The 15,324-nt window shown below is 41.1% G+C and overlaps 1 protein-coding gene across 1 annotated transcript in view; it reads right to left on the bottom strand.

Annotated features, from left to right (window-relative positions):
* Positions 1 to 8,621, bottom strand: part of LOC114354619 (nephrin-like) — a 78,077-nt gene extending 69,456 nt beyond the window's left edge. Inside the window, exon 1 of the mRNA XM_028307104.1 lies at positions 7,597 to 8,621. Coding sequence (XP_028162905.1) covers positions 7,597 to 8,621 — 1,025 coding nt within the window. The remainder of the gene's footprint in view (positions 1 to 7,596) is intronic.
* Between the last annotated feature and the right edge of the window lie 6,703 nt (positions 8,622 to 15,324).

Below are 15,324 nucleotides of genomic sequence, written 5' to 3'. Positions count from 1 at the left end.
TATCAATTACTGGCGGGGAAACTTGAAAATTGCTTCCCAACTCCCAAACTCGGATAGTTCGCGCTACTGATGGTTCAAGTGCTAACGGAATATTCCAGTTTAAGTTTTAGTGCTTAGGTAATAAGATGTATCGCGTTTAGAAACTTGCTTCTAGCCGCTGCTCTGCTTACGATGATTTCACTTTGTTACTGGTTTGTTTATTTATTTATTTAAAGGACAGCTAACAACATTACTACATAGGATTAATTTTTATACTAATATTTTTTTAAATTCGACTCAAAAACCTATGTGAAATACCTGTCAAAATCAGTCCAGCGGTTACGGTATACTGATATTCCGGTAAAAACACATTTTTTAAATGTTTTATCCAAATAGTTTTCCACAAACCATCACTACTGATATTTTCTTAGTTATTATCTGTTCGGTTAAGAATAAAAGCTGACAAGACCCGAGTTTGACTAATGATCTCTAAGATCTTTTGCACTTCGAACTATACTTCCATAGGTAGGTTCTTACGACAGCACAGATACATTTTGCCTGCAAAATCGCCCTTATTGCAAGTAGATAAGACTCTACAATGCATAACTTGAGATGCCGTTTGTACTTAGTTCGATTTCGCGAGAAGCTTCATTAAAAACTACTTATCTAGTTTTGGGAACTCGGCGTGGCGTTGCCAAGGGGTTTAAATTCGACGTTTGAGTTTTGAACTGGAGAATTGTAAGCGAGAATGCTTGAAGACGCCTATTAAGGTGATTGGATATTCTTAACGCAATCAATGATCGCTTGTTTGTAACCATAATAGAAACATTTCGCAACTTCTTTTCGTCGTCAAAATATCTTTCTTCTTTTTCCAGATCCTTCAAATCGCACGAAGTTTTCACAAAGCAATATTACCTACGTTTTTACAAAAACGCCGCAGGCAACCATGTCTGGGGTAAGCCGACAGCTAAGTTTGACTAATGATGTCGTTGCAGCCTCTTTGTGCCATCGACTTTGCCAGCGATATCTGAAAAATTGTTGTGTAAACACGCGGCCATCTTGGATTCTTCGCTCTGACGAAATGTTAAAGTTTTCTTCATTTTGGAACAGTCACAAACATTAATCTATTAATACAGTTTATTCTTGAAATCTAAGGAGGAAATGTATCAGTTTTATGCTTGGGTTTTATTTCATCATCATCAGGTAATTTAGTCTCCATTGCAGAAGTACGACCCTCTAATTTACTAAAGTCTGGTCCGTGAGCACGTAGAATTTTGTCCAACCCCAAGCTACCCATCCTTATCGCTCGCGCGTAATTATATTGCTGTCGAGACTGTGGGACGGGCGCCCGCAGTGAGTGTGCGAGCGTGACAGCAACATAATTACGCGCGAGCGATAAGGATGGGTAGCTTTGGGTCATTGGACAAAATTTTACGTGCTCCCGGACCAGACTATAGAGGCTAATAGAGGATTTGGCCTACACTCCCTACGCTGGCCACGGGACTATTCCCACCTCTCGTTCCCACCACTGCAACTCCTGTGTAGCCAGATCTACAGCTTGACCGCCACAAAAACCCAACCAATGAAGGTCAAGTTTGTCCCGGGGGAAAGTTAAACTGTCATTGGACCCGCAACGAAATTAATCAGAAGAACATAGGAGGATTTTTCAAGTTATTTATAATTTTCAATTTTCAAATTAGTTTGAGATGCGACTCTTAACGCTAAAAATTAAATAACAACATAGGAGGAGTTCGAAATTAAGGTTCCACGCTGGCCAGACGGGCTGGGGAGGCCTGACTAAATGATTTGTTGATCAACAAGTAAGTGTAAGTAATATTCCAGGTAACCATAGCAGTCTCTGAAATTACTCAAAGGTGACTGATTGACTGACTGACATAGTGATCTATCAACGCACAGCCCAAACCACTGGACGGATCGGGCTGAATTTTGGCATGTAGGTAGATGATATGACGTAGGCGTCCGCTAAGAAAGGATTTTACGAGACTCCACCACTAAGGGGGTAAAACGGCATCCACGCGTACGAAGTCGCGGTCGGCAGCTAGTTATACTATATCCAATCAATATGGCGTACAAACCAAATTATAACTAAAGTTCGGTCTTTGATCGGCCATGATATAATGGTTCCTAGAACGAGCCAAACTTCAAAACCATCAGTCATCTTGACTTGGCAGCTATACCTAAAACACACGTTGACAAGTCTCAAATATTTTTGAGGGTAGACGAGAATTACGAGAGTGGCCAAGTGGTATAAGATTGAGAAAAATGTAGTGACCCCGCGTCCTGACGAAAAATGCTCTAAGGACAACCTAACGATAGTTTGATAAATGGATAGCGTTTGCCACTCGGGTAGTGATGGGACAGTGTCGATAGATTTTTATCGATAAGATGAATTGTGGTGAAAATTTATTTTTGACTTTGTTCTGTAAGAGCTCAAGAGATAGTTGGTTTAATCAACAATGACATTTTATTATTATTTTCCCCTGTTGTAAAAACAAAATGGATACATACATTTATGGATGCCAGTATATCAAGCTAAACAATGTAGCTCTTACCAGCTGTATTAGGTGATATATTTTTCGCAAGAAACTTATAGTCTCATAAATTACCTAATGTTGTCAGTTAAACACTTCATTCTCTTTGGATTTTACTTACGTTGTCCCTCGAGAAAAAATACCACAGTTTGAATTACGAAATTATTCACGGATAAATGTCATTACGTAACAAAAAACACTAGAGCGAAGCGATTTAGGCATTAAAAGAGCTGCTTAAGTTACTTTTAGCCGCAAGAAATTACTTTTACCCTCAAGAAAATGTTAGATAGTCGATACCTTCGTTTAAAATTTCCATCGACCCTTCTAACATCACTAAAGCGAATGAAAACCGATGTGACCTTGTCCCGGGGCCATCTTTTGTCGTTTTGTTGAGTATCTGCTGTTATCGTGTCGAGTTTGTTGGATGTTTCCCTGTCCTTCGCTGTTCAGATTAAAGATGAAGGCTTTGACGGAATAGATAGCAGGTTTCGGAAGAAAGTTTAAATTTATGCTGTAATTATAGGTTTAGCGCTTAACTTAGTGTCTGCGGTACGGGAGGAGTGACATTGATCTATCTAAATATAAAAGGAGAAACTGGCTGACTTAGTGACATATCAACGCACAGCCTAAACGGCTAAACGTAGGCACTTGAATTTGGAAGGGACGTAGCTTAGGTACCTTATAGTCTTTTTCACGTAAGATGATCCGTATGACACTTTAAGGTTATCCATATTACGCATACTACATATGCAGAATATTTTTGAAAAAATATTTGTATTTTATTAGCAATATAATAAAAATAACTTAAAGAAAGAAAGAAAAACATTTATTTGGTTCAAACTTAAAAAATATAACACACAGAATGAGATAACAAAAAACAAGTATAAGTTAGAACCAAAATTGGCCACCGCTCAGCATGTGTCATGCTCTGGAGTGTAATAAAACCAGAACACGACGCTGTTATTCTGCGGTGACCATTTTTGGAGAGAGCTGGAAACAAACATCAAACATGAGATGAGACAATACACAAAAAACAAACAAAAGAGAAAAACAAAATAAAAAATAAAAATTACAATATTAAAAGAAAAAAGTAAATAGTAAATAGAGGGCGCCACCATCACATACGGGTTTTAGCAAATTTGGCGAAAATGCACAAGTTCACCGCCATCAACAAAGAAGAAGTTGTTTTGACATTTGCAAGAGGGCGCCACCATCAGTTCAAATACTAAATGTATTACTTTTCTCTATGACTAAAACCAACTAAAACCACAGAATAATAACAAGTAGGTACTACGCTAAAACTTAAATTACATTTTTTAAAAAACTAATAAAAAACAACACGGAGGTACAACTTCACTTTAATTCGGAGATCGCGACAACAACAGTAAATTTAACTTAAACGAAAAGCAACATGCCGTGGCTATAAGTCACAGTCCTGAAATAAAATCTAAAATTGGGAGAAAAAGAAAACAAAAAAAAAAGAAAAAAAAAGTCAATCAGTCATGTCAATCATTCATCCGTCAAGTGTCAACATTTTATTTTTACTGCCGTTTGAGTGGGTGATTTTTAGTTTTGCAATAAATAAAAAAATATGTGCATGAGCATGCGCTGCCACGCAGATGGAAAGTGACGTGGCAAAAAGTTTGGAGCATAAAACGTCATGGGACAGGGGCACCAAACGTTCTCCCCTCGCCGTAAGCATTCAGGGCCTCCGTCGGTGTTGGAATTACAATGTTCATACACGTGTCGCGCATAACCTAGACGTGAGTACATTTTGAGCATTTGACTTCTGTAACTCTATTATGTAGGTTTTAAGCTTGTTTCTTAATGTACTCTTAATTTTCAGGGCGCGCATTGGCGGTGGTAGGTCATTCCAGCACCGCGTGGCTGCGAATCTAAAGGATCCCCTGAAAGCCACTGTGCGATGTTGAGGAGTGAGAAAGGTGTGTGTGCACATTCTTTTATTATATCTGTTGCTATCCTGTGCCCAAGCCAACTTCTCATACAGATAAATTGGCCTTTTTGTGTTAATGACTCCAAAAAGCATGATGGTCAAGTGCAGCCGCCTGCGTGCTTCCATTCTCATCAAGTTTGCCGAATTTAGAAAAGGGGACACATGTGTNGGTGTGTATGCACATTCTTTTATTATATCTGTTGCTATCCTGTGCCCAAGCCAACTTCTCATACAGATAAATTGGCCTTTTTGTTTTAATGACTCCAAAAAGCATGATGGTCAAGTGCAGCTGCCTGCGTGCTTCCATTCTCATCAAGTTTGCAGAATTCAGAAAAGGGGACACATGTGTCCTCGGGGGAATATGAAAGCAGAAACGTGCACAAGAGTTTTGAACTCTCTGTATGAGTCTTGCAGTCCTTGCTAGGAGGCATGGTCCGTAAACCGTGTCACAGTAATTAAGCTTTGACAGTACCAGTGCCTCACAAAGTGAAATTCGAAGCCTTTCACACAAGTACGGTCTAATACCTTACAACAACCTCAACCGATAGAAGCAGTTCCGAACGCAGTCAGCTATAATGGCTCTCGAATCTCAAGTGGCCATCCATAATGAGACCAAGGTTCCTGGCCCACTCAGATACTATCCAATTCACGATTTAGCAAAGCTATTGCGCTCGCATGACCGGCTGGATTGAATGAGACATAGACTTGCAGGTCATCAGCGTACAAGTGGTAGTTACAGTGTGTGATTTGAGTAATTATATCTGCGCTATACAGTATGTAGAGGATGGGTCCTAATATTGAGCCTTGTGGCACACCGCGAGTTACCACCTGAGGTTGGGACTGTGACCTAGTACCATTTGCGTGTTTCAGCTCAACATATTGCCGCCTTCCGGACAGATAACTATGAAACCAACGGACAGTACCCGGGTCGAGACCATAATAGCTCATCTTGGACAGCAGCAAGGGTATATTAATTGAATCGAAGGCCCTAGAGAAATCAAGCAACAGTAGCAAGGTGACCTTCCCCTGGTCCTGTGCAGCCAGGATATTATCAACAACATCTGCCAAGGCTGTTGCCGTCCCACAGCCTCGCCGGAAACCTGATTGATAGTGTGGAAGCATATTGTTTTCTTCAAGATATTTGGTTAGCTGATCACACACTATCCTCTCAAGCACCTTGGAGAGGCATGGGAGGATACTTATTGGCCTGAGATCACGCAATGATGTTGGGTGGTTATTCTTCGGAATTGGTTTTATAAGTGCTATTTTCCAACTATCAGGAAATTTATTGTCAAGGATGGATCGGTTGACTATTGCAGTAATGGCATCCAGTGAATGCGGCAGAGTAAGCAACAGCATGTCAAGTGACAGGCCATCATGCCCCTGAGCATTAGATTTGAGTCCATTGATAGTTTTCAAGACTACTTCTGGACTGACAGTCCGCAATGAGAAATGTGCAGAGCCACAGTGCCTATGGTGCTCAAAGAATGTGAGCTGTGACATTGACACTCCATCAGCACCTGGCACATCCAAGAAATGTAAATTTGTTTGGTGTGCATCATTAAACATGGAAGGTAAGTCCTCTGAATTCTTTCTGTTAGTTAAAACTCTATTCAAGTTTTTCCACAATTGTTTAGAGTCACTCATACAGCTATTGATGTGCTTGGTGAAGTAACTTGACTTTTCATGCTCTATTGCACCCACGACCACTTTTTTCATGTCAGTGTAACTCTTTTTCAGAGCTGGGGTTCTGTGCCGCTTGTACTGGGCATGAAGCCTGTCCCTTATGCCCATCATTGACTTGATTGTGTCGGTAATCCACGGATGAGGTGGGTGCCTGAACTTTCGAGTTTTGATTGGGGCATGCAGGTCAAACAGACCAACAATACAGAAGGTGAAGGCCTCAACTAATTGGTCAACATTGAGAATATGGTCGAAGTTCTGCCAGCTAATTGCCTCAAGGTCAGTATTAAACAGATTTGGTAATATGTTTTTTAAGGGCCTATATGTAACCCAGTATGGCCCAAGTTTTTCCTTTTTGACTTTAAACTCGGTCAGAAGCACAGCATGTCCACCTAGTCCAGGGGAATGCTTTACCAGAACACTATGAGCTTTCAAGTCTGTACATATCACATCAATAAGAGTGGCACTGTGGTCTGTGAAGTGGGTTGGCTCAGAGATAAGCTGATTCAACTTGAGTGTGTGTAAGAATTGTGTGAATTGCTTATATTTGCTACCCTCTATGTTGAGTAGATTTATATTGAAATCTCCCGTTAGTATCAACCCATCTACCCTAGGGAAGGAGGTAATAGTCTCTGTAAGGTTATCAAGAAACATGTCAACATCCTGCCATGGCGGTCTGTACGCGGTGCCGATGACAATATTCTTATTGACCAAGCGCACAGATAACCACATTTGCTCAACTGAGGAATGGGCATTAGGGTGCTGACACACTCTGACATTTAATCCCCTACGAATATAAAAGCCTACTCCTCCACCCCTGCCTCCCCTAATGTGAGTTGGTCTCGGGACATGTTTCAACTGGTAGCCTGGCAGTTTAGGAGCCCTCTCGCTCTCCCCCTCCCTAAGCCAGGTCTCATTAATAGCCAGTATATCTGGGGCTATACCACCCACTGCAACAATAAATTCTTCATGCCCAGTACATAGTGATCCCGCATTATAGAAACCCACCAACAAATTAGTTAACCCAAGGCCTGTGACTGTATAGTTATATAAGTATAAATACCACTCATTAGGGATCGACAAAGGACAGAAATGACATAACTAACTAACTTACATAATATTATGGCTAAGATTGCACTCAAAACCATTGAAAAATTAAAATTGAATAGAGTAATTAAAATGAAGTTATCATATTGAGAAATAAGTAATATTGAGGAATTCAGTATAAAAAAAGCACAAAAGTATGACAATATTGTGTAATTGTTTAACAGTCTTAAAATACTAAGCATGGTTTCAATGTCTTTGCAGTTCAGTCAGCTTGATGGAATGCCAAACACTCTTTCAAGATCTTCCATCGATCGAAGCTGGTAGATTTGAGCGCCATCGCCCCTGCGCACGAGCACACGGCCCCGCCTCGTCCAGCAGTACCGCCATTGTGACCTACGGCACTCCTCGCGCGCCCGGTGGAAGAGCAGGCGGTTGGGGCGAGTCAACCTTTCGTTGACGTAGACCCTGCCGCCACCGTCGCCCGCCAGGCCGCGGCGCACGCGCGCGGCGCGCAGCAGCTCGTCGCGCAGGTGGCGCCGCGCCAGCCGCACCACCAGGCGGCGCGCGCGCCCGCCCGCCTCGGCCGGCGGCGCGCCCACGCGCTCCGCGAACACCACGTCCCGCTCGTCCAGCGCCACGCCCAGCCGGCCGGCCAGCACCGCGACGCTGTGCACGGCGTTCTCCCCCTTCTCCTCCGGGAGGTGGCCGATCTCCAGGTCCGCGAGCAGGGCCTCCTGGTCCCGCTCGTTGAGCTCGAGCCTGAGCTCGGCCACGGTGCGCTCCAGCTGCGCGCTCGCCCCCGGCCCGGGCGCCGCCCCGGCCTCCAGCCGCTGCTCGAGCGCGTCCATCCGCGCCGCGCCGGCCGAGGCGCCACTCTGCACGGCGAGGTTGATCACGTGCAGGCGCTGCTCGACGGCTCCGACCTTCTCCTCGCAGCGGATCACCCGGCCCGTCAGCTCCCTTATCTCGCCGTACACGGCGTCGATCCGGGTGTGCATGGCCCGCACCTCCTCCCGGAATTGCCTCATCTCAAGGACGAAGGCGTGGAAGTCTGGCATCTCTACAGTCGCGTTGTGCGCGGTGTCGTCTAACGCCGGCCCCTCAAGCATGGAGACGTCCAGGCCGACGGGGCTCATGGAGGAGGCGCCCCGCCGCAGCGTGACGCCGTCGTCGACAGCGGCCCGGACCGGCGTGTCCGTATTGTCGCGCTTGGGCTGCGCGCTGACGCAGGCGACGCACCGCCACCGGTCCCTATGCTCCCCGACCAACGTGCCATGGAAGCGCTGCTCAGTAACGCCGGCGCACACCAAATCGTAGTGCTTTTTACACGTATGGCATGTCAAACACCTCCGTCTGTCCTCAATCTTGCGGAAACATCCGCCGCACGTTTTGTTTTTTGGTGACATGGTTTTTGTGAGTGTAAACAAAAACGAATAAACAATTGTAGTGATGTGTGTTTAACTTGATATCGCTTCAAAACCCAGTCTTTGTGTAGTATTTGTGAGCGTTTATTTGATGTAGTAAAGTACCTTATATGCCTGCCACTTAAACTTGAGTTTTCTCACTTGCTANAGTAAGCAGCAGCATGTCAAGTGACAGGCCATCATGCCCCTGAGCATTAGATTTGAGTCCATTGATAGTTTTCAAGACTACTTCTGGACTGACAGTCCGCAATGAGAAATGTGCAGAGCCACAGTGCCTATGGTGCTCAAAGAATGTGAGCTGTGACATTGACACTCCATCAGCACCTGGCACATCCAAGAAATGTAAATTTGTTTGGTGTCACATCATCCAAGAATCAACATCCAAGAAATGTAAACTTAACTACTTGTCTTGAAATATATAGTAAAATCTGAGTCTATTGATTATACTTTAATTAAATACGATGTAAAAATATTTTTTATTTAATGTACGCAATGTGTGAAACGGAATAGATTTAGTGCTGGGGTATTTCTTGTATGATAAAATCAATTATTTCGGCGGTTCATTAATCGATTGCAGTGAATACTTAGNAACACACTACTGTTATAAATACTACTTAATTTTATTCAGTCAATTATTTTCGGCTTCCTTAAAAATACGTTTGATGTAAAATAGAGAACTTTTTGTTTTAAAACAGGTAGTAAAATGTACAACTTTGATGTTTAAGGCTATATTGAAGGTTTTGTAGTTTAATACATTTTTGTTCCGCCAATTATTCTGGGCTTCTTTTAAAAAATATATTAATTGATGTCAAGAAATATAAATTTTATGTTCACATTTTCCGGGAATAACAAAGTAATAAAGTAAAAGGCGATCGAGGGTTTCAATGAAGACTTCAGGGAAAAAGCTTTCAATTATTTTATTCTTCGAATCAAGTAATCAAACGATACAAAAACCACGTGATTTATATCAACAAAATTGTTAAGCCGGCACTAATTTCCTATACGCCCTAGGTATCGATAGTGCCATCTACGAAGACGCGGCCCACCATTCGTCCTAATTGTTTATAGTTTATGTGTGCATGCTTCCGCCAATGTTTGAGTGTTATCGGTGCACGCTAAATTATCCATGAGTGCACACGCACTCTACTCAATCAAACTCCTCGCACTTCACGCTTCCCTCGACCAAACATTGGTGGCATCGTCGTTATTGGCCTATTTATACATGGAAATTCTGTATAATTCCAACTTAAATGGCTGTGGGTATGAATAAGTTGTACTTAAATATTGTTAACACAAGAGCGGTGTTTGCTAACACAAGCAACTGTATGGTTAAAAGGAAACTCCAAACCCTGTATGTTATTTAATGTACTTTTGTAATGAAATAAAATATTTTGTATTTTGTATTTGTATTTGTGGGTGGGGCGCATAGCTCGTAGAGCTGATGATGGCCGCTGGGGCAGAAAAGTTCTCGAGCAGCGAGTAGCGACTAAGGAAGACGTATTATGGGCAGGGCTCCCACTAGGTAGACCGACGACCTGGTAAAGATCGCGGATAACTGGATGTGGGCAGCGCAGGACCGGTCGTTGTGGAAATCCTTGGGGGAGGCCTTTGTCCAGCAATGAACAACTTGGCTGAAACGAGCATAGGTACATACAGGGTGTCTCAAAATTAGCACGTCACACTGGAGGTAGCTGGACCTAAGTCGCATTGAACAAGCATAAATGTCCAAGTCCATACAAAAGTTTCATAAGTTTTGAGATATTATGACCAATTTTAGTTGTAAGAAAAATTCCACAGAAAAGTTTGATTAATTTTGAAATATGACTGATAGTAGCTGTTTTAAAAATTACTTATTATACTTGCCCGATGCGTCTTAGGCTTCATTTACCTCTGGTGTCAGTCGTCGTTTCAACCGAATGACTTCCACTGCTGGGACAAAGGCCTGTTCCAACGATTTCCACAACAATCATTCCTGCGTTGCCCGCATCCAGGCACTTCGCGTGACCTTCACACGACTGTAGACTGGTATCAGTTTGACGTGCTAATAAATGGGACATCCTGTATGATCTATATTCAAATTATATAATACAGCAGTTAGAACGTTGTACCGATTTAGGTTAATGACATTGATGCTGTGTCTGACGGCTGTTGTAGAGATTAGTCAAGCGATTGGTGAGATAATGGTGGCCATTAACAGTGCCTTCGAGGACGGATTAAGAATAAGGTGTACTGTACATTAGGTACCCAGGCTGTAGGCGATAATCGTAGCCATGACTTTAAATTACAAATGAATAAAATCCAAAATCTACCTGAAAATGCCAAGTGGCAGGTCGTGGTTGTTACACATAGACAGACCGCCATTTTTGTTAAGCATAAGGCAGGTATTTGACCACAATCGCACCTGGTGTTAAGTGGGATGAAGTCTAGGATAGCACATATTATCTGCTCTGTAAGTGCCTATTCACTCTAGCCTTGAAAAGGCCCGGATTTATCGACATGCACAGTTAATTAAATTAGACGATCAATGTTCGGAAAAAGTGCCGCCAAGCTTTGACGCACATACTAATAAACACTTTAGACTAAGAGGTTGTCAACGCCAGACTTATTTATTGATTGTTTTGACCGTTTCAACCCCTTGCCAGATAATCATTTTAGGGTAGCTGTCAAAGCCATGCTGACATAAACTTCATGACGCACCAACGTTCTTGCCTATGTTGGGAGCATGTGCTGACCAACTTTCAGCTTTTATAAAATAACATAGTCTGGCGTTCACTAGCTCTTAGTCCATATAGCCAATTACATACTGAACAAGATACCTAAGTGTACTGTAGTAATTTCTTTGCATCGGATTCGTTGTTTAATAAAAACTGCTGGCCGCTTAAGTGAGTAGCAATCCTAATACATAATAAGAAGTGTTCAAAAGGCACTGCAAGTTGAAAACAATGGTAACAACAATATTTTCGCCGTGCAAACCTGTCGCAGTTCTCCAAAACATATTAATACTGTTGTTCCAAACTTCCGGGAATTTTTCAATGGAACGGCGGAGTTTCGCCGTTTCTTGCCAAACAAAAACAAAGGGAATTAAAGATGTGTTATCATGGCCGTTCTGGGAATTTCTTTACGCTGGCTTGTGAACTTTGTTATTTCATTGTGATGAAAAGTTATTATTACATTATTAAACAGTTTCAACTAGGTACAAATATTGTAATTTTAGAACTAATGGCCGTTGGGGTAGAAAAGTTGACGAGCGACCACGGACCGGAAGACGTAGTGTAAGACTCACTCGGTGGACTGATGATCTAACAGAGTGGATAAAGACCTCCCCAAGGTTTTCCACGACTGGTCCTGCGTTTCTTGCATCCAGGCGCTTCCCAAAATCACTAAATGCGTAACACACACTCTATAGCTCATGCCTAAAGCGAGATTTGAGACCATAACAGTGGTTGGAGTTGTAGTCTAGTACGCAAACCACTAGCGGCCATCTTGCTAAATTGATCTGCTTTGAGAATTGTATTTAGTTCGTCCATCCATTGGGCAAAAACATTGGTACTTCCTTGTACAGTCTCAGCGTCAAATATTTCGTTACACCCAATGTGGTCAAATAGTTCACAACACAACCTTATTATTATTTCTTTTCTTACCGAATAGAGTCGCTTCTCAAACTAAACTTTAAGTCGGGACTCGAACCCACGACCTTCCGCTTGTCGGGCGACTGCTCTTCCAACTGAGCTACTAAGACACTGGATGAACCTGTCAAATTTTTTAAGGATACGCTGTTATGGCCGCGTTTTATTTTATCCATGTTGGGTACTACTGCCCTTTAACATCTAACAGTACAAATATTTGACTGTCAGTTAAGATGAAATGGTACTTTATTGTAGTGTAAAGAACTTTTTGACTATTTAGGGAATCATCACAAATAAGGTCTGAATGATGTTGACATTGAGATGAATATTTCATTAACTGAAACAAACTGTACACCGAACTTGAATGTCGTTGAAATATGCACCTTGTTTCCACGAAATTAGGCCTTCATTTGCTTAATGTAATTTGCCTTGAATTGAACATCCAGTTTAGATCAACTATTATTACGTCAATCTTTATTAATACTGCGTAGTTCGTTAATTGAAGTTAGCAGTTAACTGTTAACTCGTGAACTGTTAAATTGAGTTATAATTGACGTTGAATGATACAGAAATAATTTACTACTAATAATAATACGGTACAATAATTACATTATAATTGTAATCGACTTTGTGTTGACATTTATTTTAAACTTGAAAAATCGATTGACTCAGTTGGGTATTGAACCTACGCTCTTCTTTAGTTAATGCAAAAATGCTTAATAATTATTATTACTTGTTATCATTCCATTACCAGGCGTCCAAATGGAAATAAAAATAAAATAAGTAAATTACTAGATTTTTGCTAAAGACATTACAAAGTTTTTAAAATCTGGAGCCAAAACTATCCACAGTTACATTTCCCCAAAGTCATTTTTCAAAATGTAGGGAACCAAATCCAGGACCTCTAGATCAAAGGATAATAATTCTGTAACCACTAGACATAATCTAACTACTTTGTGTTACCAGCTAGAGCCATGGGTGGCACAGTTTAGAAGAGCGAAATAAAACATTTTTCATTTTCAATCATTCTGTTCAGTTTATTTAACTCTCGCGGGCTACCAAAATCATCTTTGCGGTCGACCGTACACCGCGGTCGATCTCTTGCCCATCACTGAGCTAGACGATTGACATAGTTGATTTAACTGAAAGCATTTCTATTGAAACATTTTCCCAAAATGTATGTCCAATCACATCCATCAATCCTGCTACCTTTTCCATCACCGTTAGTTGTAGGTACTTGTACCTATAATAACTCACTAAGAAATATCGAATTTCAGCTACAATACATTCGACAATCCTAAACCCCATTCCACACGTACTAAAGATATTTTATGAATAAGTTTGTGTGAGTGGATGAATGGATTCAATACATAGTTTATTCAGTACATAGGCCATTTCCAGGGCACTTACATATGGAAATAGGTGAAACTAGACCGATTTTTATCGACAAATAGAGGTAAAAAATGTTCTGAGATATTTAAAAAAAAATATAGAATTTTTTTCTTTCAATTACTTATTGTAAAGAAAACGTAATAACTTTTAAACTAAGAGGGGTATATTCTGATAAAATAAAAACAGTAATAATGCTAAATAACAGGCGATACTAAAAAAATACATAAAATACTCAGAAAATAGCAACAAATAATAAAAAAAATATACATTTTGAGAAAAATCTGCATTTTAATTCGTGTTTTTTGGTTATTCGATAAAATTCTCCAAATAATACCTCATAACAGGTGGTTTTTATTACTTTTTGTTATTTTCTATTGAATCACCTTTGTAAAACCAAAAATGTCATGGTCTCTATCCCTATCAAAACATTTGCTATGATCGCGAAACTAGACCAAGTTTCATCTATTTTCATATGTGCACATTATCAAGACTCACACTGTATAGCTTGCCCTACCACCACTTCGGGACAAAATAGGCTGGTGCTAAGATGACGTGGCGGAAGAAACTTAGTTGCTTTTTTTCTTTCTTTCAGAAAAAACAAGGCTCCTTTATTTATAACGAACGAGCAAAGCCACAGGCAACTAATACAATACTTAACCCTGCAGACGTAGCTATTAATTATGTATCATCAACATCATCATTTTATATTTTTTATATTTTTAAACCGGCAGACAGAGGCGACTGAGTTTGTTGCAGCGCTTCTTCTCAGCACTTGCCAAATGTTTGTCTCGAAGCGCTGGTAGGGCAAAAAAAGAATGAGACATGTATAGGCTCCATAAGAGCATTTGACGATTTGTAAGTACTAATTTAATTAGTCTAAACAAATAAAGATAATTTTGATTTTGATCATTTCAGCCATAGGACGACCACTGCTGAACATAAGCCTTCCCCAATGCTTTCCATGTTGATCGATTGGTAGCGGCCTGCGTCCAGCGCTTCCCTGCTACTTTTATGATATTAATTTATTAATTCTATCAAACAGTATTTATTCACTTGGCAAGTTTTTTACAGCAAAAAAACTTTATTCAGTAGATTTGCGTCTCTGGCCCAGTTCTCCAGTCAATAAACTCGGGTCTTTATGCCAATTTAAAACGCGGTGCCAAGTCGGTGTGCCAAATAATCTGGCCACTTTCATTCTGGGGTGTAAAGGTGTATTCACATTTACAGGGTGTGCGTGAGGTGTGTTTTGTTTATTTGAAGACAAGCGGGTTAGTCGTTTGCGTCGGGTACTATGCTAGTTGTGGCGGATTTGATTCTATGGTGGATGACTGAGTTTCTGGCACTGCTTCTTCTCATCACTGGCCCATTTATTGTGTATTGGTGTAGGGTGAAAGTTATATGATTTTAAGAATTTATTGTTGTAAGCTTTCGTGGTAACTAACAGAATAATTATTATTGACGGGATTGCTACCAAGTACCCTAGTTTCGAGTTTCCGATATTTCGGCACTGTTGCAAGCGCCATGATCACGGAGTAACTGAGGAAACTGGTAGTTGAGATGTTATGGGCAGACATAATATCGGTCTACCCTCTTTCGCAGTCTTTTATTACGAATGTCTCCGGTACCACTGTTCACCAACTTTTAAGAAGCCTATTTGAAGAAAATAG

Source organism: Ostrinia furnacalis, unplaced genomic scaffold (genome assembly GCF_004193835.3).
Source record: "Ostrinia furnacalis isolate ACB-3 unplaced genomic scaffold, ASM419383v2 OfSCF2094, whole genome shotgun sequence".
NCBI lineage: Eukaryota > Metazoa > Arthropoda > Insecta > Lepidoptera > Crambidae > Ostrinia > Ostrinia furnacalis.
This window is presented reverse-complemented; position numbering and strand designations above follow the sequence as displayed.